Here is a 27,320-nt window from a genome sequence, read left to right on the forward strand (position 1 = left end):
TATTAGAATAATCTCTTCCCTTTGTTGTCCTCTTCCTAACTAACCTAATCTCAAGGCTCAAAGCTTTAGAGGCAAATCTTAAAATGTGCTGCATCAGAAAGCCGATCACCTAACAGGCTATTGTAATTTAAGGCTTCAAATAACTGTTAATAGTGTGTATCTTCTGTTTTGCCTAAAAGAAAGAGGCTGAAATGTCAATTATCATTTAGAGTTGTGAGTGAATTGCATTTTTATTTACATTTAAGAGTCTCTCTCCCTCCTTGTGTTCTAGTCTGTGAATGGCTCACACTTGGACTTAGTGTAGGCTCCTATGGGAGGAGCGGGCGGTAGTGAGAATCCTCATCAAATGGAGTAACATGACCCAAATCTCTAGAGGTTTCATAATTTTGCTCTTGCTTCTAAAAACATAATCATCTCTTATGGGGTGTTATGTGCTTTGTATCCTGAAATTTTCCACTTGCTGCTTCTTGGTGTGAGGCGAGAAATGCCAGCACGTGGCACTGCAGGAGGAGACTGGTGGAAGCCGCAGGTCTAGGCCTTCACTTCCCAGTGACACTGTTCCCAATTCCCTCCAGGATAAGCTGAGACTCCTCAGGATGTGGTTCTGCAGCAGATGAGGTGCGAACAAAGCCTGCTCTTCCCTGGGCACCCAGGATGGCACTGAGTTCTAAAAGGCAAAGGGTATGTGGTGAGGGGCCAGGCTGAGGCCCTGGTGTGGTACCATCATGGGCAGCAGCACCATTTGAGGCCGGGTAGGAGAGACGTGCAGGGCCTGGCCCCCCAAGAGACCAGCAGACAAACTGAGGCGGCAGAGAGAGAGATTCCAGTGTCACCAGGAAGACTGCAGATCATAACAACAGTGGTTGCTGATTTGGCATCAAAGAGGTGGCACTGTCAAAGCCACAATTGCTGAAAATGGCACCAACATGCTGCAGCTGGAGAGAGTGGGTGACCAACATTTGTTTGAAGAACAGATGATACTCTTTGAATGGCTCAGCCAACAGCCCAAAGTTTTAAGGGAAGACCTCTCTGCCAGCTTCTCTTGGACAGTGTCTCATGTAAAACCTCCAAGGCACTTACATAGCATATTTTTGTGTCCACTCTCTTGCTAGTCTGTTGTACCTGGAATAAAAAAGCAGAGGAAGTGACACCCTCACTTGAAATGGTCACTTCCCTTCAATGTGCTGCAGAGAACAGGACTGATGTGGGGAATGCTGCTGCTGCTGCTGCTTGTCAAACATCTACGGCTGATGGGTGAGTGGAATAAAGGCTTTCCCTGGAGCAGGAGCACATCAGACATGGCTGTAAACCCCCAGCTGGGTGAACCCCTCATGTGTAAACCCCAAACTGTTGATTCTCCGTAACTATCTGCTGTGGAAGATTTAATAATGCAACAGACTTCCTCCCTTTCTTTCTCCTGTCCTACAATATGGATGCAGGGAGGACAGAGAAGAGACACACAAAGGTCAGTTTGTACTAGTTACAGGCTGTCCAGCACACAAACTCCAGAACAAGTGCTTGGGAATCTGCCTACTGGGGTGTGCATCAGTACGGTCCTCAGCAGCTGTTCCGCCCCTCTGTGCCCTGGCTTTTTTGATTGCCTGCCATGGGGAAAGTATCTGCCTTGTGTGCTTGTGGGGAAACTAGAGAAGTCTGTATGTAAAGCACGTGGAGCAGGCCAGGCATCCATTGAAGACTATGCAGGTGTGTGCACTTACTCTCATCATTGTAATGAGACTTGATGCTATGAGACTATAAATTAGAGAGATTTATAGTTAAAAGAGGCACTGAAAAAAAAATCACTTTTGGTATGTCTAAAATATCTTGTAAAAAGTGTTAAAATAAACAAACCCAGTCAATTAAAAATTTTGACTGTTATTGAGAAAACTCCAATGAGGGAAATAATAAGATCTATAAAGGTCTTAAGAAAAATATAATTTGAAAAAAACATGTGGCTGAGTGTGGTGGCTCACGCCTATAATCCCAGCACTTTGGGTGGCCTAGGTGGGCAGATTGCTCGAGTCCAGGAGTTTAAGACCAGCCTGGGCAACATGGCAAAACCCTGTCTCTACAAAAAATTAGCCAGGTGTGGTGGGACACGCCTGTAGTCCCAGCTACTCAGGAGGCTGAGGCAGGAGGATAGGTTGAGCCTGGAAGATCGAGGCTGCAGTAAGCTGTGATCACACCCCTGCACTTCAGACTGGGCAACAGAATGAGACCTTTTCTCAAAAAAAAAACGGGAAAAACATACTCTATTCTAATCTCTTCAGACAGAAAAGAAGTAATGAGTAACGAACTGAAGAATGCACTCACTGAAGATGTCTTTTAAAAGGGCTAGCAATACCTTCCCTGAAGGTCCACAACTGAGATTCACACCACTCACTGGACTGCGGCCCCTGCCACACCTGGGCCTCTCTCACAGTGCTGTCAGCACTCAGAGACTAACACTTGGCGATGACTCCTTGTGCCTGCCCCACCAACTACAGACACCCTCATGCTACAGTGCATGTGGTTGTGCCTGGCCTAGGGGGTCGGAATTTTACAATTCTGGGTCTGTTAATTGGTGTTTAAACAGAGAGCTGGCAATGAAGGTCTAACACACTGCTGACTTCTGAGCTGAGCCAGCGAACTGACCACAGCAGTGTTTCCCACTTTGACTGCCCTCAGCCTCACCTTCGGTATAGCCAAGCAGACATCCCCTTGTCTTAGGCTATAAACCCTAGAATTTAAATCAGAATTTTTCTTGTTGTCAGATTCTTCTGAGTCTGTTCTTGGCTGACCACTGATTTTGCTGGTCTTGAGGGCAGGGCTTGGCAATGTTTTCATATACAGTAGCAGCAGCTAATGAGTTATCCAGGAGGGGAACTGCTTTTATCTCCTTTTCCCTCCTTAGACTCAAAGGACATATTAGTGAGAGATTCAGGAGTCCAAGCCCAGGGCACACCCGCTGTGCACATGGCTCAGCATGGGCAGGAAGATGTCTGTGGGAACCTGTAGCCCAGAAGCACCAGCTCAGAGCACAGGTACTGCATGGAGCTGCCTGGGGCAGCCATGGTGCAAAGGCAACCCAAAGAGGACACGTACTTCTCTCTGTCGGCCTTGTAGGTGTGGGCTATCTCTGGCACCAGGGGGTCATCGGGGTTGGGGTCGCAGAGCAGTGAGCAGATGGACAAGAGAACTAGGAAGAAAAGAAAAGGTTGGTCAGCTGTAGCCACGAAGCTGCTGGGTCACCCCTGGGTAAACTTCCCTGAACTTGCACTCTGTATTTTGACCAAGCAGTTGTCTTCCCTTCAACAGCCCAATCTAAATTGCTTGATGCACCACTTGCCCCGTCCCATGTATCAGCCGAGGTGGTCCTCACTGTGTGGCCTGAGGCATGCTGTGCTAGGATACTTCCCTCCTGGGTGCATCCTGGTTCTCATTCCCCTTCTCCACTGAAGCACCCCATCTTAGTCTCCAACTGCCCTCCCATCCTTGTCTGCACCCTACATCATGAACCTCTGGCATTTAGTCCTAGGAGTCCTGTTTACTGTTAAGGAAACAAGAATTCAGAGCATTCAAGTAACTTGTCCAAGGTCACAGACTTGGAACACCCAATAAATGGATAAAAATGAGATTCTGGACCAGGTGTGGTGGCTCATGCCTGTAATCCCAGCACTTTGGGAGGCTGAGGCAGGCAGACCACCTGAGATCAGGAGTTCAAGACCAGCCTGACCAACATGGAGAAACCCTGTCTCTACTAAAAAAATACAAAATTAGCCAGGCATAGTGGTGCATGCTTGTAATCCCAGCTACTCAGGAGGCTGAGGCAGGAGAATCTCTTGAACCTGGGAGGTGGAGGTTGCAGTGAGCCGAGATCGCGCCATTGCACTCCACCCTGGGCAACAAGAGCAAAACTCGATCTCAAAAAAAAAATAAAGAAATTCTGAACCAGGTCCTTCTAACTGCAAAGCAGATGCATCCTCCTCTGTGCCAGCACCGTCTCTAAGATGTGCACTCAGTGTGGCTCTCAGCAACCCTAGGGGAAGGGAATCACCCACTAGGGCTGTGGTGAGGAGCAGAAGGAATTGTGGTGCCTGGATTCTTGGGGTCCCAGAGAGAAATGCACACTTTCATTCCTGGCTTTGCTTTCGACTCACCATATGATTCCAAACAAACTGGATTCAGTGAGTCCATCAAAGTTCTGACCACAGGTCCCCACACATAAAGCTACAAATGACAGGGGCAGGTTTGCCTTTCTTAAGATACTTGGCTGGGCACAGTGGCTCACGCCTATAATCCCAGTGCTTTGGGAGGCCACAATGGGAGGACTGCTTGAGGCCAGGAGTTTGAGAATGGCCTGGGCAACAAAGTGAGACCCTGTCTCCTCTACAGAAAAATTTAAAATTTAGGCCAGGCTCTGTTTCTCTTGGGTTGATTTTTCACCATCCTCCCACGCTCCACCTGCCAGGATACTGCACCATCTACATTCAGGTCTCTCGTGCATACATAGCCCATGCACAGCCCATCTTAGTTCAGAAGGAATATCTGCATTTCTAAGCTCAGTTTAGACTGGTTTCTTCAACTTCAACCAAAGACATGTGCTCAACATCATTTATTTTGGGAAGGGAGGATTTCTCCACCAACTTCGAGGCCCCCGGGGGCATGCCCTGTATCTTCCTTCAGGGCTGACTCACAGTCTGTTTTGTGCTTATTAGATGAATAAATGAGGGAACAGAGAAGGTAATGTAATATTTGCCTTTCTTATTTTTGGATAAAAAAATATAAGTAGAATCAGTATTTTCTTCTTGCACCCATGTGACAGTCTTGAGCACACCAGGGCAATTGACTGCTGAGAAGCGCCAGGGAGCGGGGCACAAAGTTCTGCTGGTGCTGCCTCATAGGCGTGTAAGGATATCCACTTAAGGGCACAGCAGTGGACAGGGCTATGTGACCTGGGAAAGGTGACTGCTCTCTCTGAGCTTCCATTTCCACTCAGTCAGTGCTGGGGTAAAAACATGTGTAAAAGAGCACACAGAGCATGCCATCAGCATCTCTACCTTTTGACACAGTCAACGCTGGAGACCACTGAGACCGCAGGATATCGAGGCAGATGCTGCCATTGCTGTTGATATTAGGGTGATAAATTTTGGTTGTGAAAGCAACCTGCAAAGACAAGAGATCCCCAATCAGACAAACCACAGGGACGTCTGGGAAATGAACCAAGTAAAGCAGAAGCAGCTGCTGCTGGGCTGTACCTGGGGTGTGCTGCATACCTGGCCCCACAGTGCAGGCTAAGCCAGACCCCCACTCCCAAACTCTAATGGGATATGGGAGTGAGTGATCACCCAGAAGTTCCCTGACCCATTACCTGCTGGATTCTCATTCTGAACATAGGGGGATTGATACCATCTCCCTGAAAGCAGTATGCTCTGAGGAATAACAAGGGTGGTGGAAAGGACTCAAAAGCCCAGGAAGTTTTATGCAAAAAGCAGTGATGTTTTGTTGATGTATCAGCAGAAAAGCTCAGGCCCAAAGACTTCATGACTAAAACACCAAAAGCAATGGCAACGAAAGCCAAAATAGACAAATGGGATCTAACTAAACTAAAGAGCTTCTGCACAGCAAAAGAAACTATCATCAGAGTGAACAGGCAACCGACGGAATGGGAGAAAAATTTTGCAATCTACCCATCTGACAAAGGGCTAATATCCAGAATCTACAAAGAACTTAAACATATTTGTAAGAAAAAATCAAACAACCCCATCAAAAAGTGGGCAAAGGATATGAACAGACACTTCTCAAAAGAAGACATTTATGCAGCCAACAGACACATAAAAAATGCTCATCATCACTGGTCATCAGAGAAATGCAAATCAAAACCACAATGAGATACTATCTCACAGCAGTTAGAATGGCGATCATTAAAAATCAGGAAACAACAGATGCTGGAGAGGATGTGGAGAAATAGGAATGCTTTTACACTGGTGGTGGGAGTGTAAATTAGTTCAACCATTGTGGAAGACAGTGTGGCGATTCCTCAAGGTATTCCTCTAGTACTAGAAATGCCATTTGATTCAGTAGTGATCCCATTACTGGGTACATACCCAAAGGATTATAAATCATGCTACTATAAAGACACATGCACACGTATGTTTATTGCGGTACTATTCACAATAGCAAAGACTTGGAACCAACCCAAATGTCCATCAATGATACATTGGATTAAGAAAATGTGGCATATATACACCATGGAATACTATGCAGCCATAAAAAAGGATAAGTTCACATCCTTTGCAGAGACATGGATGAAACTGGAAACCATCATTCTCAGCAAACTATCACAAGGACAGAAAACCAAACACTGGGCCAGGCATGGTGGCTCACACCTGTAATCCCAGCACTTTGGGAGGCTGAGACAGGCGGATCACCTGAGGTCAGCAGTTCGAGACCAGCCTCAACATGGAGAAACCCTGTCTCTATTAAAAATACAAAATTAGCCGGGCATGGTGGTGCAGGCCTGTAATCCCAGCTACTCGGGAGGCTGAGGCAGGAGAATTGCTTGAACCTGGGAGGTGGATGTTGTGGTGAGCCGAGATCACGCCATTGCACTCCATCCTGGGCAACAAGAGCGAAACTCTGTCTCAAAAAAAAAAAAAAAAGAAAACCAAACACTGCATGTTCTCACTCATAGATGGGAATTGAACAATGAGAACACAGGGACACAGGGTGGGGAACATCACATACCAGGGCCTGTCGGGGGGTGGGGGCTGAGGCAGGGATAGCATTAGGAGAAATATGTAATGTAAATGATGAGTTGATGGGTGCAGCAAACCAACATGGCACATGTATACCTATGTAACAAACCTGCACGTTGTGCACATGTACCCTAGAACTTAAAGTATAATAATAAAAAAAAAAGAAAAAGAAAAGCTCAGGCCGTGGACCCTCTGCCAGGCCACAAACCCTCCCCACCTTTCTATTTCACCCTTTCTAAGACCCCCCCTTCTCAGAATTTAGCCCTAAAATACCCTTGTGCACTTCAAATATGTAAGGATAACCACTGTAACAAAAGATGTAAAACCTAAATGTCTTCAGATTGATTACTGGTTAAATTAATGTTATATATAAGCAACAGAATATTACACCTGTTTAAAAAGAATGAGGTGAATTTTTAAAACATGAATGTGATCATATGGAACAATTTCCAAGATATATTGCTATGGGAAAAGCAAGATGCAGATTCATGGAAAGGTCTGTTCCATTCATGGGAAAAACAAGGAAGCACAAACAAGTGCTTATCCAGGTTGAGATTACTCTTGGAAGAGAAATGAAGAGACAAGTAGGACTCAATGCCTTGTGGAAAAAAAAGGCGGGGGGGCCAGGCGTGGCTAGAGAGACAAAGTTTAAAGAAGGTCCTATTTTCTACTGTATACTCTCCTACATTTGACTTTTTTTTTCTTTTTTAAACCACAGCCACACATTACTTCTTCAAATGACCTTGGACCTCAGAGCCTTCACTATAAGTAGGTACATGGTACCTCTCCCAGGGATGTTGTGGGACCCATGAAGAGTCCGCTGTCTGTGATGTGCAAGGTGCTCTGAGTCAGGTGCAGCTTGTACTGCTATAGGAGCCTAAGAATCTGCCTCACCTACACTCCCTCTGGGTGAGCAGTGACCCCAACGCAGGGGCTGGGGCAAAGGAACATAGGATTTTGCCGGCCGGGCACAGTGGTCACACCTATAATCCCAGCACTTTGGGAGGTTGAGGTGGGTGGATCACAAGGTCAGGAGTTCGAGACCAGCCTGGCCAATATGGTGAAACCTCGTCTCTACTAAAAATACAAAAAAATTAGCCGGGCATGTGGCACATGCCTGTAATCCCAGCTACTTGGGAGGCTGAGGCAGGAGAATTGCTTGAATCCAGGAGGCAGAGGTTGCAGTGAGCCGAGATCACGCCACTGCACTCCAGCCTGGGTGACAGAGCGAGATTCCGTCTCAAAAAAAAAAAAAAAAAAAGGGATTTTGCCTCCTCCGCTAGCTTTGAGAACTCACTGGTACTTCTTAGTCTAGATGGAGGATGCACAAACATCCTTTATATCATTATCTACAATTTTTTGCATGTTTGATATAGTTTTTAATAGTTTTTTTTAAACTTACTTTCAAATATGAGAAGAGAGTTGTGTGCATGTGAGCTTGAACATCTATAATTTTTCCCAGGAAGGGTCAAACTTCAAAATCATCGCAGACATTAAGTATCTGCCTCAATATCTCCAATAAAGATCATGCAATCTTGCCAGATTCCTCCTATTGTCAGAAAATTTGTGCCAAAACATAAATCGTTGCTCCTGTTCCCCTGTGGAAGGAGATTTTTAAAAGACAGAAGCACTTTCTTCTCTCATAGAGTGTCACTGTCACCTTTCAGCTCACATCTCTCCTTGTTAAAATAATCCCAACTCACCCACAGAGCTTACTTCTTAGTTTTTTAATAATAACCACTGTTGGCTGGGCACGGTGGCTCACGCCTGTAATCCCAGCACTTTGAGAGGCCGTGGTGGGCGGATCACCTGAGGTCAGGAGTTTGAGACCAGCCTGCCCAACATGGCAAAACCCCATCTTTACTAAAAATACAAAAAATTAGCCGGCGTGGTGGCGGGTGCATGTAATCTCAGCTACTTAGGAGGCTGAGGCAGAAGAATCGCTTGAACCCGAGAGGCGGAGGTTGCAGTGAGCTGAGATTGTGCCACTGTACTCCATCCTGGGAGACAAGAGTGAAACCGTGTCTCAAAAATAATAATAATAATTTAAAAAAAAATAATAATAATCACTGTTTCTCCTTTGTCCTTAGGCAATTAGGTATCCTGAAAATGCCCAACAGACATTCAGGACTACATTGGTATCTGTTTAAGGAAAATCCTCAGCTGCTCACACAGTAATGAAAGAGACAAGCTAGAAAATTACTACTTGATAAGACTCTGCCACAGTCTCTCCAGAGGGGAAGGGAGAAGGGGTGGATCACAGCACCATGAAGCATGCTTATGATTTTTCAACCAAACTCCCTTGAACAGCAGTTGTACTCCAATGTGGTGAAGCTATTTTAGCATCTGTCATTGCCCTGCTCAGCACACCCCACTCCCTTGCCAAAAGCTTAAAAGGTCTCTGGGATCCTAAGCATATTTAACAAAGATTTAAAATGCTCAGGCACCAGGTAGCCTCTGGTGGCGATGTCTGGACAGAGCTGCAGCTGGTGAGCACAGAAGGGGCTTCTTCACATTGACTCAGATAAACAACATGCAAAACAGCAGCTAAGCCTCTGACTCAAATTGAGGCATCAAGGCCAAGTCAAGGTAGTAAGACACAGCAATATCACAACCCCTCAGCTAAGGGGTCTGATGCAGATGCAGGACTTTCGAGTAAGTCTTGACAAAATGCACAACCTGGCCAAGCGTGGTGGCTCACACTTGGAATCCCAGCACTTTGGGAGGCGGAGGTGGGTGGATCACCTAAGGCCAGGAGTTCGAGACCAGCTTGGCCAACATTGTGAAACCCTGTCTCTACTAAAAATAACACAAAAATTAGCCACGTGTGGTGGCGAGTGCCTGTAGTCCCAGCTACTCAGGAGGCTGAAGCAGGAGAATCACTTGAACCCCAGCCTCTTCTCCACAAGGCAGCAGAGTGATTGTGTCGGTGTGGCGATCCCCACAACGGCGTGCAGACCCTACTCCTGGGGCCATCCGTACCCCTCTGGCCTCCTTCCCAACTCCTCACAGGCTCACTCCCCTGGGGCAGTTTCCTGGGGACCTGTCCGCCCTCTTGCTGAGCTCCTGCAGTTCCCCTTTCTCAGGGCAATCTCTCCACCACCCTGGCTCCTGCTGCCAACCACTGCTTGTGCTCCTTCCCAGTGCTGAGTAGCTCACATGCTAAATGCCCTGTCTCCTCCACAGGACTATGAGCCTCAGGGCAGGCTCGGCCACCCATGCAGAGCCCAGGTGAGAAGGAGTATGAGGTCCAAGGGTCCAGGGAGTGAGACGACCTGCGGTGCACAAGACATGCTAGGGCAGGGTGGTCGAGGCAGCTCCCTGGGCTTCTCCTTCCCTTTGGTGGCACTGCCCTCTAAAGCTCCACTGATGGGATGGTGTGTGCATGAAGGGCAAAGGAGGCTTGCTATTCTTTTAACTTAATAAAGAAAAGTGAAGGTGTGACTCACCAGTCCTAAACCAGGGTGTGTCCACCTTGGCACTATTGACACTTGGGGCTGATCATTATCTGTCATGGGAAGGGTGGCTCTCCTGTGCACTGCAGGGAATCCCTGGAATACCCTGGCCTTTGCCGACTAGATACCAGTAGTACTCCCTCACCACAGTTTTGATAACCCAAAATATCCTAAGATGTTGCTCAAATGTCCCTGGGGCAGTAGCAAAATCACCCCAGCTGAGAACCCCTGTCCTAACTCTAAGGGACTGCAGAGAAGGGAGCCAGAGCCTGAAGACATGACCAGACTCAGCTACAGTCACAAGGAGAAGCATTCAAACTGTGGCCTCAGTAAGGCCAGCACCAGCTCACCCCACTGACCCTTGATCACAACAGGTGCTAATTCTCAAAGTCCAGTAATTAAAGTCCTGGGAAACTGTCACCACAGGGTGGAGCAGTGGGCCCTCAGAGAAACCCCACGTACAGCTCTTTTTACCTATACCTGACTTGAAGGGCCCCTTGTCACATGCTGTCCTTCATCCAAACATCAGGGGAGTTGGGAGAGGGACCTCACCTTTGGGGGCTTGAACGGGTAATCTGTAGGAAAGTGGATGGTCAGGAAGAAAACACCTCCTTGGTAAGGACTGTCATTCTGGAAGGATGAGACACAGAAAGAGATCAGTGCATGTGCTAAGCCCAAAGTGCAAGAAGCAAAACTGGAGTGGTGCACTCAGCAGCTACTACCTACCGGGCCCATGATGGTGGCCTGCCAGTGGAACACTACAAAACAAAAGAGAGACGGGCATGTAAGAGACCCCCCAAGAAACATGTCTATTCTACTGAAAACGCACTGCTAAATTACAGCGCACTGTCTACACGAGATGCACTCACTTCTGACACCAACTGCAAGACTGGGGTTCCCCAAACCACCCAAGATGCAATAACTGCCTAGGACTCCCAGAGCTCACTGAAAGTGGTTGTGCTTAAGATTGCTGGTTATCACAGGGAAACAGCATAGGTTAACATCAGGAGGGTCCAAACGCAGAGTTTCCATTCTTCTCTCTCCGTGGAGTCAGGATGTGTTACTCTCCTGGCATTGCTGTATGGCAACACACACAGAACACCCAATCAGGAATGCTCACCGGAGCCTCCGTATTCAGAATTCTCATTGGAGCTCCACCCTGAGAGCATGACTGACTTATTTGAATGCCCATAGGACTGATCTCAGGCTCCAGTCTCCAGCTCCTCCAGGCATGATCCAAGCCCCCACCTTATTTTATTTTTTAGTTTTTTGAGATGGTCTCACTCTGCCACCCAGGCTGGTGGGCAGTGGCATGATTATAGCTCACTGCAGTCTCAAACTCCTGGGCTCAAGCTATCCTTCTGCCTCAACCTCCTGAGGAGCTGGGACAACAGGTGTGTGCCACCACATCTGGCTAATTTTTTTACTTTTATTTTTTCATTTTTGTAGAGATGGGGTCTTGCTATGTTGCCCGGGCTAGGCTCTCACCTGAAATCACATGGCTGGTCTACTTGGTATGGCCATTCCTCACCCTAAATCACATTGTTGGTGTGCATTAAAGCTTCCAGCCAAACAAAGACATTCCCATCAGGTATGGTATCTTACAGATCGCCCCCTACGTGTTAAGGATGAAGGCCAGATCTTTTGGGGACAAGATTAAATTCTTTTTGTTGTTATTATTTTGTAGAGATGGGGTTTTACCATGTTGCCCAGGCTGGGCTCAAGAAATCTGCTAGCCTCAGCCTCCCAAAGTGCTGGGATTACAGGCGTGAGACACTGTGCTTAGCCAAGATTAAATTCTGTACTACACAAATGCCAGTAACTACAATTCAGTCAGTTCTTTGCACAGAATTAAGCCTTGGCTAGGCTTCAGCCATTTTCCTTATTGCTCTTTATAAACCCTTCTATTCCTTGGTTCTTCTCCTGATTCATTGTGAAGCCCTCTTCAAAGAGTGTCTCTCAGGAGCCAACTGCCCGTGGCCCTGGAGCCTCAAGGGTGCTGCCTTCATCTGAGTCCTCTCCTGCCCAACCCCTGGGCAGTGCCCTGTGCTCTAGGCACTCAGTAACAAGGTCACGATGAGCCCCTCTCATGCTTCCCTTCCAGGTCACCACCATTTGGCGAGAGTTTAGAGCCCCCTCTTGCTGCACATCACACCCTCTCCAGCATCTCAGGTGACTTTCACTGCTCTACCCATTCCCAGAAAAGCTCCTGTGTATCAGCAAGGCTAGCCCAGTATGGCCCAAACACTCACATTCAAGGCTCCCAAGTCATACAAATGGTCCCAGGGATATTGACTCTAGGGCCTTGGCAGAAAATGCCTACTCGCCCACAGGAGTGGGTTGCTGGGATCATCTGAAGGGCCTGTTATTACCAAGAGAATTCTGTCTCATATGGATTCATAGTGGATATGGAATTAGCCCAGAGTTTCAGACCTGGTCCTGTCCTGGGTTTCCTGTCACCTGTTTAAGTACCCCACAGGCTCTACACAGCAGGAGACCTAGGAAAGCACCAAGGTTTGGGGTGGGAGCACAAGTGCAGGGACTAAAGCAGAAGTTTCCCAAGCCCCTAGAGGTGTTCAAAAGTAGTCAAGGTGGCCCATGAGCCCTTTTCAATATTTCAAAGAAATGGTGCTGAAAAGAACACCTTTACCTGTAATAAGCCTGCCTGAGTTAATAAAAATATCACTTTTCTTTTGCTTTTGACTGTTTTTATTCCAATTCATGCTCATCGTTAGTTGAAAGTAGACATATTTTGCCTAACATTAATGTGAATGGAATTCTTTATTAAATAAAAGTGTTTTGACAGTATATTTCAGAACGGAAGGTTAGAATCCTCTGGTCTTGTTCACTTTAACCCTGAGGGCTGCTGGGACACTAAGCAGTGCTTGAGAGCAGAGTCACAGGAGAAGGCCCCAAAAGCAAGAGGACGAGAAAGGATATACAGGAGGGATGCTGGAAATGGCTGTGAGCCCATGAGGCGGGTGTGAAATGGCCCCAAAGGCTAGCTTCCAGTGCTGTCCGAACCTCATCCACTGAGGTCTGACTGTGGTGGCTAGCCTTGATGCTAGCCTCTCTTAGCACTGGGCTCTGGTGCAAGGTAAATTTGAGCTGAGCTGAGCATCAAGGAGCTGCCTCTAGACAGGTAAGGCTAAACAAGAACTAGTTCAAGCTTACAGCGACCCCAGTTTAATCTGATATTATCTTAAGTGACAGGTAAGAGGGGAAGCATGCTATGGAGACCTGGGGTGCTTGTGAGGATGACATGAGGTAAACACTGATTAGTGGGGAGCAGAGTGACGAGCAGGTACCAGGAGACAGTGGAGCAGAGTCATTCTTGTTTCTTACACTCTGCATAGGCAGCTGGGAAACATTTCTGCTCTGCTCCAGAAATGAGATTTAAACTCCCACATAAAGCCTTTAGAGTCCTCCATTTTCAGTGGCTCCATCTGCCTACAGCTGGCTCCTCTAAGCTCAGTCCCCTCCCAGGACATGCAGGCACACATATGATGCCATGCCCTCCTTTTTTCCAGCTTTGTGAAATTTCTTTTTTTTTTATTGTAGTTAAAAATATATAATAAAATATGCAATTTAAACAACTTTAAAGTGTACAATTCTATGGCATGAAATGCCTTCACAATGCTGTAGAACCATCCCCCCATCCATTTCTAAAGCTTTCCATCACCCCCAACAAATTCTGTATCCATGAAACAATATTTCTCCTATTTCCACCCCCCATCAGCCTCAGGTAATCGCTCATCTACCGTCTGTCTCTATGAATTTGCCTAGTCTAGATATTTTATGTAAGTGGAATCATATATTCATTCTTTTCTTTCCGGCTTATTTCACTTGGGATGCTTTCATGTTGTAATGTGTATCAGAACCATCTTTTGTTTATCTGTCATCCACTGATGGGCACTTGGGTTGTTACCAGCTTCTGAAAATCATGAGTAATGGTGCCGTGAACATTGGCATACACATTCTGTCTCACTCTGTTTTTGATTCTTTGGTATATGTACCTCTGACACCACTCTCCTTGAACACATAGTATCTCCCCTCCCCACCTATTTTCCTATGGCTGCAGTTACTGAAGCCTCACAGGGAAGGATTGGTGTCCCAGAGCCCAAGAAGCCCACAAAGTGGAGGCAAGGTGAGTGGGCAGAGGACAGACCTGAAAACCCTAGTGCTGGGCAGCTCAGCCTCGGCCAGCACCTGTGAGGGACAGCAGAGGCCTGGAACAGGCAGTGCTGCTTCTCCCTCTCTCTCCCAAGAAGCTGCCCAGAGCTGCTTCTTCAGTCTCCGCCAGGGAAGAGTGGAAGTGGGAGAAAATAATAGGGACTGCCCTTCCCCTTGGCAGAGGCAAGTGGCCACTGCCCTACCCTGCCCTGCCCCTCCTCCACTGTCCTGCTCTGCTCCCAGGAGCTGCAGCAGCACCAGGTCCTCTAGACCAACTCCAACAATATTTACACCAGCACCCAAGTTTGACTTGGTCAAGGGCACTTTCCAGCAGCTGATGTGACTCCTCAGGCCAAGCTGGCTTTCTCATGCGCCAGAAGAGGGAAGCGGTGACTATGGGACATGAGAGGCAATGCAGGTTCTACTTTGAGTATAAGCTGACCAGCCAAGCTGCTGTGAACTCATGGCCTAGACCTCAAATGAAAAAGCCATTCAAGAGAAAATGAAGGGAAAAGAATTGATTGGTTTTCTTAAATACTGCTTGGCTGATAATTTGGTTGTTTGGTTTTGTCTGTGTTTGTTTGTTTGTTTTTCAGACAGAGTCTGTTGCCCAGGCTGGAGTGCAGTGGCACGATCTCGGCTCACTGCAACCTCTGCCTCCTGGGTTCAAGCGATTCTCCTGCCTCAGCCTCCCAAGTAGCTGGGATTACAGGCATGTGCCAGCATGCCCGGCTAATTTTTGTACTTTTAGTAGAGACGGGGTTTCGCCATGTTAGCCAGGCTAGTTTCAAACTCCTGACCTCAGGTGATCCACCCACCTTGGCTTCCCAAAGTGCTGGGATTACAGGCGTGAGCCACCGCACCTGGCCTAAATTGGGGGGTCTTAATTAAAATGCTCCTACAACTTGAAGCCCCCCAAAATACTTACAGTCATCACCGACAGGTCCTGCAGAACACTGGGCAGGAGGATCCCTCTGCAAGTCGGTTAATTCCTAGAACATGAGAGAGTGGGTCAGAGCTGCTGTATGCTGGAGATGCTGCCTCTACATACCAATCTTGGTAGCTGGAAGGAATTCTCCTGTTGGGAGGAGGCTCCTAGGCCTCAGGAGGGGGTTAGAGACACGGTGGGTCATAGGACTCTACTCCCTGCTACAAAGATACCAGAGAAGTAGGTATGATCATTTCCATTTTATACATTAGGAAATTGAATTGTAAAGTGATGAAGTTACCTACTCAAGGTACAGAGCTGGAAGAGGGCAGGGCAAGAAGTCAGTCACATGTAGCTCTGCCTTACCCCCAAGCCTAGCCTCCTACCTCCTCAGGTAGAGGACATCCCCAGGCCCCCAGGTGCTGAAGATATGGAAGAAAAGCAGCCCAGGAGAGAGTTCTGGGAGAAGGATAGGTGCCAGGTTTTACTGCTAGGCTAATGAATTAATGCATGGAAGCAGCACCAAGGAAGTGCTAATCTCTCTACTTTACCTCCCCAACCACCATCCCAATCACCCTAGTCACCACTGGTTATGTGGCAAGTCCTAGGGCTCTGAATGTGGAGACTTTGGCACGTGAGCCAAAGTTTAACACTGCACCAGTGGGGATCAGGGATTATACCATGACTAGATTCCCTTTATGGGACATCAACCCTGAACTAAGCCAAACACTGTCCTGTCTACACAAACTCTCCTGATTTCACCATATGTCTCTGGACATGCTGATCATTTCAGTAACCACATCTCTGGCCATCCTGCATTTATCCCCTTCACTTCAAATTTAATCAGCCAAGATGGAAGTATTAACATCACAGAAGCCAGCAAATGCTACAAATCAGGGCCATGTTTTCTCCCCGAGGGTTGATCTTTAAACATCTACCAGTATACCACTGGCCAATTCTTGATTAGTATCTAATATATCTGAACCCATTTCCTCAGAAGTAAAATGAATTATACTTGGCAAGCACTCAGGAAGCAGCATTAGGAGTGGCCAAAAGAGAATTTAACTTGGGGAACAACTGAGGTCATACAAGGGGACCAAGGACAGGCTCAGAAATGCAAGAGCTACAGAAATCTCTGTGGAACAGTTCCTTTTAGCTTACCTCTCTGCTATGTGCCCCTCAGCACCTCCACTATCACTGTGCAGGAGAATTGTTTATATTCATTGCTACACTGCATGGATAAATTAGCCCTATGACAGAACTGCTAAGGCAAATCCTGAAGAGGTTATATGAACAGCCAGGGGCAGGAAAAGCCAGCAGTACAGACCAATTCCCCTCCACCTCACAAGGTTTTCCCACACCTCTATGCTTTTCCACTGCCTATATGCAGAATCCATGTTCCCCCTTTAGAGGTGTGATGAACAGTTACACCAGCACTTAATGATCCCTGAAAGGCCACGTGTGGATCCCTATTGTTAGACTCCAACCAGCACCCAGGAGTTTCGAATACTAACTGGCATTTCAAGGAAGAATGGTGTGACTTGAAAGAAACTAGTCCACTCACACATCAAATTCCTGTGCTCACCTCAGGGTTAGAAGACTCAGGTCTGAGTCCAAGCTCCGTCACTGAGGAAATCACTTTCACCTCTTTGGGCCTCAGTGTAATTACCTGTTAAGTTGTAATCATACTTGCCTGCCAACTTGCCGGTACTATTGTGTGGCTACAAATTTTGCATGTAAGTTTTTAATGTATATAATGTAAGCAAGAGCACCCAGTAAATATCAAGACAATAGTGGTATAGAGAATGCTACAATTAGTATTATAAAAAGGGAGAGGAATAAGTAGAATATATATCTTTCTAGAAGAATACTTCGACACTGGTTGCCCACCCAGGAGGGGAACTGGATGGCTAGGGACAGTCTTGGGTGGGAGACTTTTCCCTGTATATCCTGTGCACATTTTGAACCATGGGAATTTATTACCAAATCATTAAATATATAAATATTTTATTAATTGTAAAGGATTAAGTAGATTAAGTTTATATAGTAATTACTATTACAAGTAACAATGATAAAAGTGAGAAGTTCCGAAAAAGAGAAAGTAAGTTAAAGCATTGAATAGTAGTAGAGAAGAGTTAAGCAAACCATGGTACACACTCAGTTATTCCTTTATGGTGTTTCGTCAACTCCAAGACTCCATCCTTTGTAAGACACAATTTTACTTTACATACAATTAGGGAAAAAAAAAACATGCTGGCAAATAAACTAACACAAATGCTTTCTTTGCACATAAACTTTAATTGTATTTAAAAATTACTTTTATCAGGCTGTGTACAGTGGTTCATGCCAGTAATCCCAGCACTTTGGGAGGCCGAGGTAGGCAGATCGCTTGATGTCAGGAGTTCGAGACCAGTTTGGCCAACATGGTGAAACCCTGTCTCTACTACAAATACAAAACTTAGCTGGGCTTGGTGGCATGTGCCTATAACCAGCTATTCAGGAGGCTGAGGCACAAGAATCGCTTTAGAGGGTGATGCCATGGGCAGGGCAGAGCATCTGGGGTCTTTTGGGAGCCTCCAATCCCCAACAGTTTCGCAGAACACTGATATCTATGGACTCTAAAATGGGCTTCATTTAAAGAAACCCACAGACCATTAATGGACAAAAACATGAATCTATATGTATTGTGACATTCCAGTCCTGGCACTGTGGGAGAGCATCAAGTACCACGTTTTTGAAGACCATGGCCTATCATCATTATACGTTCAAGATCTGAGTTTGAATAACCTCATCAAGACTTAGATCTTCTTCAAAAGCTTCAAGTCTCATCTGCATTAAAGCTCTCCATTGAACCCTCTCACAAAAGTGCAAACTTAAAGGGACTAAAATCCATTAACACATTCCATTTGATATCCCTTCTTCTGACTTCTCTTCAATTTCCTTGGCCTCTGGGGCCTTTTATATTGCTTATGTTCCTTTAGGGCCAAAGTGACAGTGCTTTCCAAAAAAAAAAAAATGTATTCTGTGGCCATAAGTTTACAGAGAAGCATAAATTTAGCATGATGAATTTAGAATTAGGTCTTTTATGGTATTCTGTAAAAAGTTGAATTAATAATAAGAAAATGAGGATGAAGCAGTAAAAATATTTTGGGTTAGAATATACTCTCCAAAGCTATGTGGTTTAGAGAAAAGGGCCCCCAACCTAAAAGTTAATAGTTCTTATTCTGTCTCTGCCTTTTACTAGGTAACTGAGAAAGTCACTTAACCTCTCTGAACCTTAACTTCATTATCTATAAAGCGTAGCTTATATTTTCCCCTCCCTACCTCACAGGGTTGTTGTGAGGAACAAGTGAAACAATGTACATAAAAAGACATATAAAATGTATAATACAGACAAAGGGTCCTGTTACATAGTTGGAAGTCATTCCCTCAGATCTTGGGCCTAGGAAGGTAGGTGATTTAAGCTCACTGAAAGCATGTACCATGTCCAGGCTGAATACATGGTAACAAGGCTATGTTACATTTTTTTTTTCCCTGAGTTGAGTACCTAAAATACCACACGGGCTAATTCTAAGAAGGAGCACCACTGTATATTTCCCTAAAATTATAGCTTAGCATTGTTAATGCTCTAGAGCAGTTATGCATTGTAACATATTAGTGATTTGTGAAAGATTTTTACTAAAACGTGACCAGCATTTTTCTTTAAATGAAAGAATGTAGAATATTTCACAATGCATCCCATGTGATGAGAAAAAAAATTTTTTTTAGTTATATGTACATATGCGTGTGTGTGAATGTGTGTGTGTACTTGGTCATCAAATAAAATGTACTTTTTCTTCTTGTGGGAAAAAAAAAAAAGAATTGCTTTAGCCCAGGAGGTGGAGGTTGCAGTGAGCCAAGACTGCGCCTGTGTGACAGAGTGAGATTCTGTTTCAAAAAATTAAAAAATTAAAATTACTTTTATCAAAAGAATTATTTTAGGCTTAAACATAGCTTTGTGTGTTTCTTGTTAAGTATCATTCATGAATACAAAAAAAAAAAAAAAGGAAAAACAAGTGAAATAAATAAACTGGTTTGTTCAGGTATTCCTAAAGTTTCTTCCCATTCAGAGCCCAACACTGAGTCATTGATGTCTACACAATATCATCCTCTGTGTCTTCCAAAACAATGGTAATGTGGCAATTCTTAGAGTCCTCTACTACTCTTTCTGGAGTTTTCTTTCAAGCCATGAATACTTATTCTGCAAAGGCCCATGATACACAATCTATTTGCACGTATTCCAGAAAAAAAAAAAAATGACCCAGTCTCACCAACTTGAGGGTAGGTGGTACCTTCCTTTCTGTGGCTATGAAGAATTTGGTTGCTTGACATGGAATTAGGAAATTCCAGTCCTTCCTCCAACAACAAATATTTGCTCCATTATTATGAAATTTACTCGTCATTGTCCTGTTTCTGTGCCTGTGTTCACAAAAGCTTTTCTTTTCAGTGCTAAATCACACTATCTTTTTGAAAATATTTTTAAAACAATTAAACTCAACAAATATAGTACCAGAAATGCACTTACCTCATAATGAACTGCCATGATCCAGTTTACTCATACAGATAGTGACATCTAAGTGAAGGTAACCTGGCTGACAGCTATTGTAAGAAGCATCCCAATTTCAGAGACGTGAACATTTGAAAAAATATTCATCTTGAAGTAGATGAATATGGTATTATCTTACTTCCAAGTTCTCTTTATTTTTTATTTTTATTTTTAGAGACAGGGTCTCACTGTGTTGCCCAGACTGGAGTACACTGGCACCATCTCGGCTCACTGCAACCTCTGCCTACCGGGTTCAAGCAATTCTGGTGTCTCACCCTCCAGAGTAGCTGGGATTGATTACAGGAACGCACCACCATGCCCAGCTAATTTTTGTATTTGTAGTAGAGATGAGTTTCACCATGTTGGCCAGGCTGGTCTCAAACTCCTGACCTCAAGCGATCCTCCTGCCTCAGCCTCCCAAAGTGCTGGGATTACAGGCCTGAGCCACCACGCCCAGCCCCAAGTTTCTTTAAAGAACAATTACTACCTTTATAACCAGAAGTTAACTAAACTTTTTTTTGAGAAACTAAACCAAGTATTATGCAGCCACTGAAAATTAGTTTTTAAAGACTACAGAATAACAGGAGAAAATGTCATGATACAACATTAGAGGAAAAGGGCAAGAAAAAAGCAGAGTATAAAATTTGATGCACTACATGACAACAATCTGAAACACATACACATCAAAGGCACTGAAAAGAAATCCACAAAAATGTTAACTACAATTACATGAATAGGTAGAATATATATATATATACACCCACACATATATATGTACGTATATGTATATACACATATATAAGTATATATGTTATATATATATACACACATACATATGTGTATATATATGTGTGTGTGTATATATATATATATATATATATATATACTTTAACATTTGTTGCCCCCAGGAGGGGAACTGGATGGCACACATTCCAGCAAGAAAAAGTGACCCACTTTAGATGACTAGAGATGAGTTTTTTAAAAACTGAATTTTGGGGGCATTTTCCAAATTTTCTTTAATTTTCTTTTTTTCTATTATTATTATTTTTATTATGTATTTTATTTTTATTATTGTTTTGAGACAGGATTTCGCTCTGTCACCCAGGCTGGAGTGCAGTGGCACCATCTTGGTTCACTGCAACCTCCATCTCCTGGGTTCAAGCGATTCTTATGCCTCAGCCTCCCGAGTAGCTGGGATTACAGGCACCTACTAATATGCCTGGCTAATGTTTGTATATTTAGGAGAGACAGGGTTTTGCCATGTTGGCCAGGCTTGTCTCAAACTCCTGGCCTCAAGTGATCCATCCGCCTCGGCCTCCCAAAGTGCTGAGATTACAGGCGTGAGCCACCCTGCTTAGCCAGGTATTTTCCAAATTTTCTTTAAAGTACATGTATTGCAAAATATATGTGTTAAATATGTATTGATATAGTTTGGATCTGTGTTCCCACACAAAACTCTTGTCAAATTGTAATCTCCAACGTTGAGGGTGGGGCCTGGTGGGAAGTGATTGGTTTAGTACAATCCACTTGGTATTATCCTCTTCTCACAAGATCTGGTTGTTTCAAAGTATGTCATGGGCCAGGCACAGTGGCTCACTTTGTGCCTGTAATCCCAGCACTTTGGGAGGCCAAGGCGGGTGGATCACGAGGTCAGGAGATCGAGACCATCCTGGCTAACATGGTGAAACTCCGTCTCTCCTAAAAATACAAAAAATTAGCTGGGTGTGGTGGCAGGTGCCTGTAGTCCCAGCTACTCGGGGAGGTTGAGGCTGGAGAATGGTGTGAACCTGGGAGGCAGAGCTTGCAGTGAGCCGAGATCGTGCCACTGCACTCCAGCCTGGGCGACAGAGCAAGACTCTGTCTCAAAAAAAAAAGTGTGTCATGGCCAGGCACAGTGGCTCATGCCTGTAATCCCAGCACTTTGGGAGGCCCAAGTGGGTGGATCGCTTGAGCTCAGGAGTTCAAGACCAGCCTGGCAACATGGCAAAACCCCGTCTCTACTAAAAATACAAAAAAAAAGTAGCCAGGCATGGTGGCACACACTACTCCAGAGGCTGACACAGGAGAATCAGTTGAACCAGAGAGACGGAGGCTGCAGTGATCAGAAATTGCACCACTGCACTCCAGCCTGGGTGACAGAGACCCTGTCTCAAAAATAAATAAATAAATAAATAAAAGTGTGGAGCACCTCCCCTTGTTCTCTCTCTTGCTCCTGTTCTGGCCATGTGACATGCCTGCTCTGCCCCCCCCCGCCCCCCCACCCCGGTTTGCCTTCCACAGTGAGTGTGAGTTTCCCCTCCTCTGAAGCAGAGCAGACACTAGTGCCATACTTCCTGTACAGCCTGCGGAACTGTGAGCCAATTAAAACTCTTCTTCCTAAATTACCTCATCTCAGGTTTTCTGTTTTGTTTGTTTGTTTGTTTTTTAAGTACGGTCTTACTCTGTCACCCAGGTTGGAGTGCAGTGGCACGATATCGGCTCACTGCAACCTCCACCTCTGTCTGGCTCAAGCGATCCTTCCACCTCAGCCACCTGAGTAGCTGGGACCATAGGCACATGCCAAGAACCATGCCTGTCTAATTTTTTCTATTTTTGGTAGAGCTGGGGTTTTGCCATGTTGCCCAGGCTGGTCTTGAACTCCTGAGCTCAGGCCATCCACCTGCCTTAGCCTCCCAAAGTGCTAGGATTACAGGCATGGGCCACCTCATCCAGCCTTCAGGTATTTCTTTTTTTCTTTTTTTTTTTTTTTGAGACAGAGTCTCACTCTATCACCCAGGCTGGAGTGCAGTGGCATGATCGCTCACTGAAACCTCTGCCTCCCGGGTTCAAGCAAGTCTCCTGCCTCAGCCTTCCAAGTAGCCAGGATTACAGGCACATGCCACCATACCCAGCTAATTTTTGTATTTTTAGTGGATATGGGGTTTCACCATGTTGACCAGGACCTAACCTCAGATGATCTGCCCGCCTCAGCCTCCCAAAATGCTGGGATTACAGACATGAGCCACTGTGCCTGGCCAGGTATTTCCTAACAGCAATGCAAGAATGGACTAATACACGTTATCAAAGAGAAAAAAAAACCATTAAAAAATTGAAATGCTGCCACATATAACCCTGTCCTGGTTGAGAACAGTGGCTCACACCTGTAATCCCAGCACTTTAGGAGGCTGAGGTGGGAGGATTACATGAGCCTAGGAGTTTGAGACCAGCCTGGGCAACATGGTGAAATCCACTGTCTACAAAAATTTTTAAATTAGCCAGATGTGGTGGCAGGCACCTGTAATCCCAGCTACTGGGAAAGCTAAGTGGGAGGACTGCTTGAGCCCAGGAGGTCAAGGCTGCAGTGAGCTATGATTGAGCCACTGCACTACAGCCTAGGTAACAGAGCAAGACCCTGTCTCAAAAAACTAACTAACTAACTAAAAAGTGCATCTAAAAACATTCAATTTGAAACATTCATTTGAAAATATTTTTTAAAAGGGTTGAAGTTGGTTAGAAAGGGCTGTGGATTGGAAACTAAGGGGGCAGCTAGTAGACACCACACACCTGGCTCAGGCTTGCATTACTGCTGGCTACCTGCTCAGCACCCATCCGCCTTCCTCCTTTCTGAAGGACTGCTGTTCAGTTCTGGTCAACTCACTGTCAGCTCCAGGTCTAAGAGTAACCAGACTCCTTGCCACTCATTGGTTTCGGAATGAGCATGAGACATAATTCATAACAAGGCAAAGGGAAAAAAAGATCTGCTGGGCTTTCTGAGAACATTCTTATCAGTTCTTCTGGAAGCAGTTGTCTCTATTACTCCCAGATGTCCAGCAGGCTGTGTGTTCCAGAGCCATTCAGCCCAGAGTGACACAGGAACAGACCAGGAGAGGGGGACTGAGTTGCTCCCAAAGTCCTGCCACAGGACCTCCAATTCCATGCACAAGGGCAGCTCAGCCTCTGTCACTTGCAGCCAAGACATCCTAACTAGTGGTGGCCCAATGGTGCCATCTCACCACGGCAGGCTTGACACACTTTTAAAGTTGTATTTCCTACAATTCTGTTGTTTCTCCCCAGGACTTGCTACAGAATTTGCAGGGCCTTGTGAATGTGAAAATGTAGGGTCTCAAGTTCGATAATTATTAAGAATTTCCTGATAGTGACAGCAGAGCATAAAACCAAAGGCAGAGCCCATCCAAGCCTGGGGCCCTGTGAGAGTGAATGCGTCACACACACATGAAGCCAGCCCTGACCTTGATTCTTGTTTTGCTTTTGTTTTAAGACAGGGTCTCACTCTGGTTGCCCAGGCTGGAGTGCAGTGGTGAGGCTCACTGCAGCCTTGACCTCCTGGGCTCAGGTGATTCTCCCACCTTAGCCTCCTAAGTAGCTGGGATTACAGGTGTGTGTCACCACGCTTGGCTAATTTTTTTTAAAATTTTTATTTACTTTTTTTTTTTTTTTTTAGACAGAGTCTCGCTCTGTCACCCAGGCTGGAGTGCAGTGGCACAATCTCAGCTCACTGCAACCTCCACTCCTGGGTTCAAGCAATTCTCCTGCCTCAGCCTCCCAAGTAGCTGGAATTACAGGCATGCACCACCATGCCCAGCTAATTTTTTTGTATTTTTATTACAGAAGAGGTTTCAGTAAGTTGGCCAGGCTGGTCTCAAACTCCTGACCTTAAATGATACACCCGCCTTGGCCTCCCAAAATGCTGTGATTACAGGCATGAGCCATCTCACCCGGCCATTTTTTTATTTTTAGTAGAGATGGAATTTTGCTGTGTTGGCCAGTTGGTCTCCAACTCCTGGACTCAAGCAATCCACCTGCCTCGGCCTCCCAGAGTGCTGGGATATAGGCATGAGCCACTGCACCCAGCCTGTCCTTGATTCTTATCAAGGAAAAGTTCTCCCTGGCCTTATGATTTCAATTACCTTGGATCTATAGTTGACATTTCATGCTCAAGGCCCAAACTTGTTTTTCCAAACGCTCCCTTTTATAAATCTTATCAGCCTACACATTTGAATATGTAGGCTCAAACCTTTATTCCTTAATCTCTCCTACCCTCCTCCCTGCCTTCAAAACTTCTGATTCCCCATCCTAGACATTGACACCACCATCCACTAAGTGACCCATTTTGTACACCTCCTTGTTTCACTTTCACCACATCCTCTCCTCGAGTCCTGTCAATTCCACTTCTGCAATGTGGTCCAGGCACTGCTCTGGCCTAGCATCCATTCCATGGTCATTAATTTGGACAAAGCCTCTACTGAACCTTCACAACAGCCTCTAGTCTCCCTCTGTCCTACTTCAGGCCACACTGCTGCCAGAAAGATCTTTTTAGAACACAGATCTCAGCATGTCATTCACCTGCTTCAAAGTCCTAGGATGACAGATGACCCCTTTCAGAGAATAACTCATCAGAATTATCTCTCTTTTGGACAGCTATTTATTTAAAAAAAAAAAAGAGTCATACTCTCAGAGATCCTGTAATTCCACCTCTGGCAATCAAACCCAGTAATGTGAATTAAGGAAAAGGCTCATTGTACAATGATGGTTGATCTGGTTTGGATATTTGTCCCCCCTAAATCTCATGCTGAAATGTGATCGCCAGTGTTGGAGGTGGGGCCTAGTAGGAGGTATCTGGGTCTTGGGGGCGGATTCCTCATGAATGGCTTGGTGGCCCCCCCACAATAATAAGTGAGTGCTCACTCTATTAGTTCATGTGAGATCTGGGTGTTTAAAAGAGCTGGCATCTCTCTTGCTCCCTCTCTTACCAGGTGACACGCCTGCTTCTCCTTTGCTTTCTGCCATGATTGTAAGCTTCCTGAGGCCTCACCAGAAGCAGATGCTGGCACCATGCTTCTTGTACAGCCTGCAGAACTGAGAGCCAAATAAACCTCTTTTCTTTATTAATTACCCAGCCTCAGATATTCCTTTATAGCAACACAAAACAGACTAATACAAAGTTCGTAACAGCAAATACTTAGTGAAGAATTTTGAACAATAACAGCAGCTAACTCGTATTGAGTGTTTGGTATACAGCAAGCATGTGCTAAACACATTTCATAGCATTTAATTCTCAAAACAACTCTGTAAACATGTAGGACTGGGAGGCTAGGAATGATAAAGTGCCCTGCCCAAGGTCCCACTATAAGTGACCTCACATTCTCTAACCCAGGTCTGTCTGACACCCAAGTCCATACTTTTACCTACTACAGGTTAATGACTAAATAAGTTACTAGTCATGTACTTGTGGAAAGTTAATGTTAAAAATTAGTTATAGGACTGGGCATGGTGTCTCACGTTGTAATCCCGCCACTTTAGGAGGCAGAGGCAAGAGGACCGCTTAAGCCCAGGAGTATGAGACCAGCCTGGGCAACATAGCGAGACACTGTCTCTACAAAAAATAAACAATTGGCTGGCATGGTGGCATGTAGTCCCAGCTACCCAGGAAGCTGAGGAGGGAGGATCACTTGAACCTAGAAGGTTGAGGCTGCAGTGAGCCATGATTGTGCCACTGTACTCCAGCCTGGGCGATACTCCAGCCTGGGCGACAGAGCAAGACCTCAAAAAAAAAAAAAAAGTTATAAATACTACTTCACAACATGCTTACATTTACTATTATGTGAATAAGTGGAATACAAAATGCAGTATAATTGTTTTAAATATAGAAAAAAAAAACTGAAGGTAGGTATGCTAAAATGTTAACAAATAGTAAAGTGATAGAATTAGAAATACTTCTTTCTTCTACTGTTGTGCGTTTTCCAAATTCTAGTGAATGCATTAAACCCTCATGGACTCCCTCTTACCTGCAGGATAAAAACCAGTTACTTCAGCACTGCTCCTAAGGACCACCCGAGTCCACACCATCTGCCCTTCAGCTTCCCCGCTACCCTGTCAGTCCTCCAAGCCTCGTGGTCTCCCCGTTGCAGGGAAAGCCTTTTTCCCTTTTCCCCACCTGCCGAGTTCCTACTCATCCCTTAGGACCCAGCTTCTTCCTGGATACCCTTCTGGATACCCACCCAGCCCTTCTGGATACCCTACAGGGGGAACCCGCTGTCCAGAAGCCTGCAGGTGGCCCCACGGCGCCCCGCCCGCGTGACGCAGCCCTCGTGGCCACGGCCCGGCCCCGCCCCGCGCTCGCGCAATCCCTTTCTCAGGCTGCGTTCGCTTTTCAGGCTGCGCGGGAGGCTGTTCTGCCTCCTTCCCAGGCAGGTGTATCCGCGACTCGCGGAGCCTCCGTCACCTTTCACTTCACGGCAGCGGCGCCCCGCCCACACCTCGACGCTTCGGACACCCAAAGAGTTGGAGGGTGGGAAAGTGCGTACCTTCTGGATCCGCTTTAGCGCCATCCTACCCCGCTGCCGGGGACCCGGGCGGCCCGGCCGGGGCTGCCTGAGGCGGCCCGCTGCCGGCTCAGCCGCCACCAAGCTGCACGCCGGGAGCCGCAGCCTGCGCTTGCGCGC

General features: G+C 45.8%; 2 protein-coding genes across 9 annotated transcripts in view; one reads left to right on the top strand and one right to left on the bottom strand.

The window, feature by feature from the left end:
* Window positions 1–12,882, top strand: part of LOC107975771 (ras GTPase-activating protein 4-like) — a 32,194-nt gene extending 19,312 nt beyond the window's left edge. For 2 of the 4 annotated variants that reach the window (XR_002944615.3, XR_002944616.3), the window contains exons 6-7: window positions 7,456–7,646; window positions 8,828–12,882. Coding sequence is in view for 2 of the 4 variants with exons in the window: in XM_063814172.1 (XP_063670242.1) it covers window positions 7,456–7,478 (23 nt within the window). In the remaining 2 variants the exon portion in view is untranslated. Of the gene's footprint in view, window positions 1–575; window positions 1,867–7,455; window positions 7,647–8,827 lie in introns of those variants that run through there. The other 2 variants (XM_063814172.1, XM_063814173.1) reach the window with 2 other exon arrangements.
* UBE2D4 (ubiquitin conjugating enzyme E2 D4 (putative)) lies at window positions 199–27,309 on the bottom strand. 5 transcript variants are annotated; one of them, XM_016957309.4, is made up of 8 exons: window positions 27,183–27,309; window positions 15,294–15,357; window positions 10,919–10,950; window positions 10,745–10,822; window positions 5,040–5,145; window positions 3,085–3,178; window positions 1,081–1,122; window positions 199–667 (listed from the first exon to the last, which is right to left on the bottom strand). In XM_016957309.4, exons 1-8 carry the CDS (start codon window positions 27,204–27,206, stop codon window positions 592–594), a joined length of 516 nt encoding a protein of 171 aa, XP_016812798.1. In that variant the 5' UTR covers window positions 27,207–27,309; the 3' UTR covers window positions 199–591. The 5 variants fall into 5 exon arrangements, with proteins under 5 accessions (XP_016812798.1, XP_054543469.1, XP_016812799.1 ...); XM_054687494.2 differs by lacking the exon at window positions 27,183–27,309 and adding an exon at window positions 26,664–26,684; XM_016957310.4 differs by lacking the exon at window positions 1,081–1,122.
* Between the last annotated feature and the right edge of the window lie 11 nt (window positions 27,310–27,320).

Source organism: Pan troglodytes, chromosome 6 (assembly GCF_028858775.2).
Source record: "Pan troglodytes isolate AG18354 chromosome 6, NHGRI_mPanTro3-v2.0_pri, whole genome shotgun sequence".
In the NCBI taxonomy this organism is placed as follows: domain Eukaryota; kingdom Metazoa; phylum Chordata; class Mammalia; order Primates; family Hominidae; genus Pan; species Pan troglodytes.

What these genes read in the sequence shown, in the direction of transcription:
- UBE2D4 (XM_016957309.4), bottom strand. Translation starts at nt 27,206, where the DNA reads ATGGCGCTAAAGCGGATCCAGAAG. An exon ending in ACCCGTTCAAGCCCCCAAAG is followed by an intron (nt 5,146 to 10,744) that starts GTGAGGTCCCTC and finishes TTGTCTTTGCAG; the next exon opens with GTTGCTTTCACAACCAAAAT. An exon ending in TACAAGGCCGACAGAGAGAA is followed by an intron (nt 1,123 to 3,084) that starts GTACGTGTCCTC and finishes TTTTTATTCCAG; the next exon opens with GTACAACAGACTAGCAAGAG.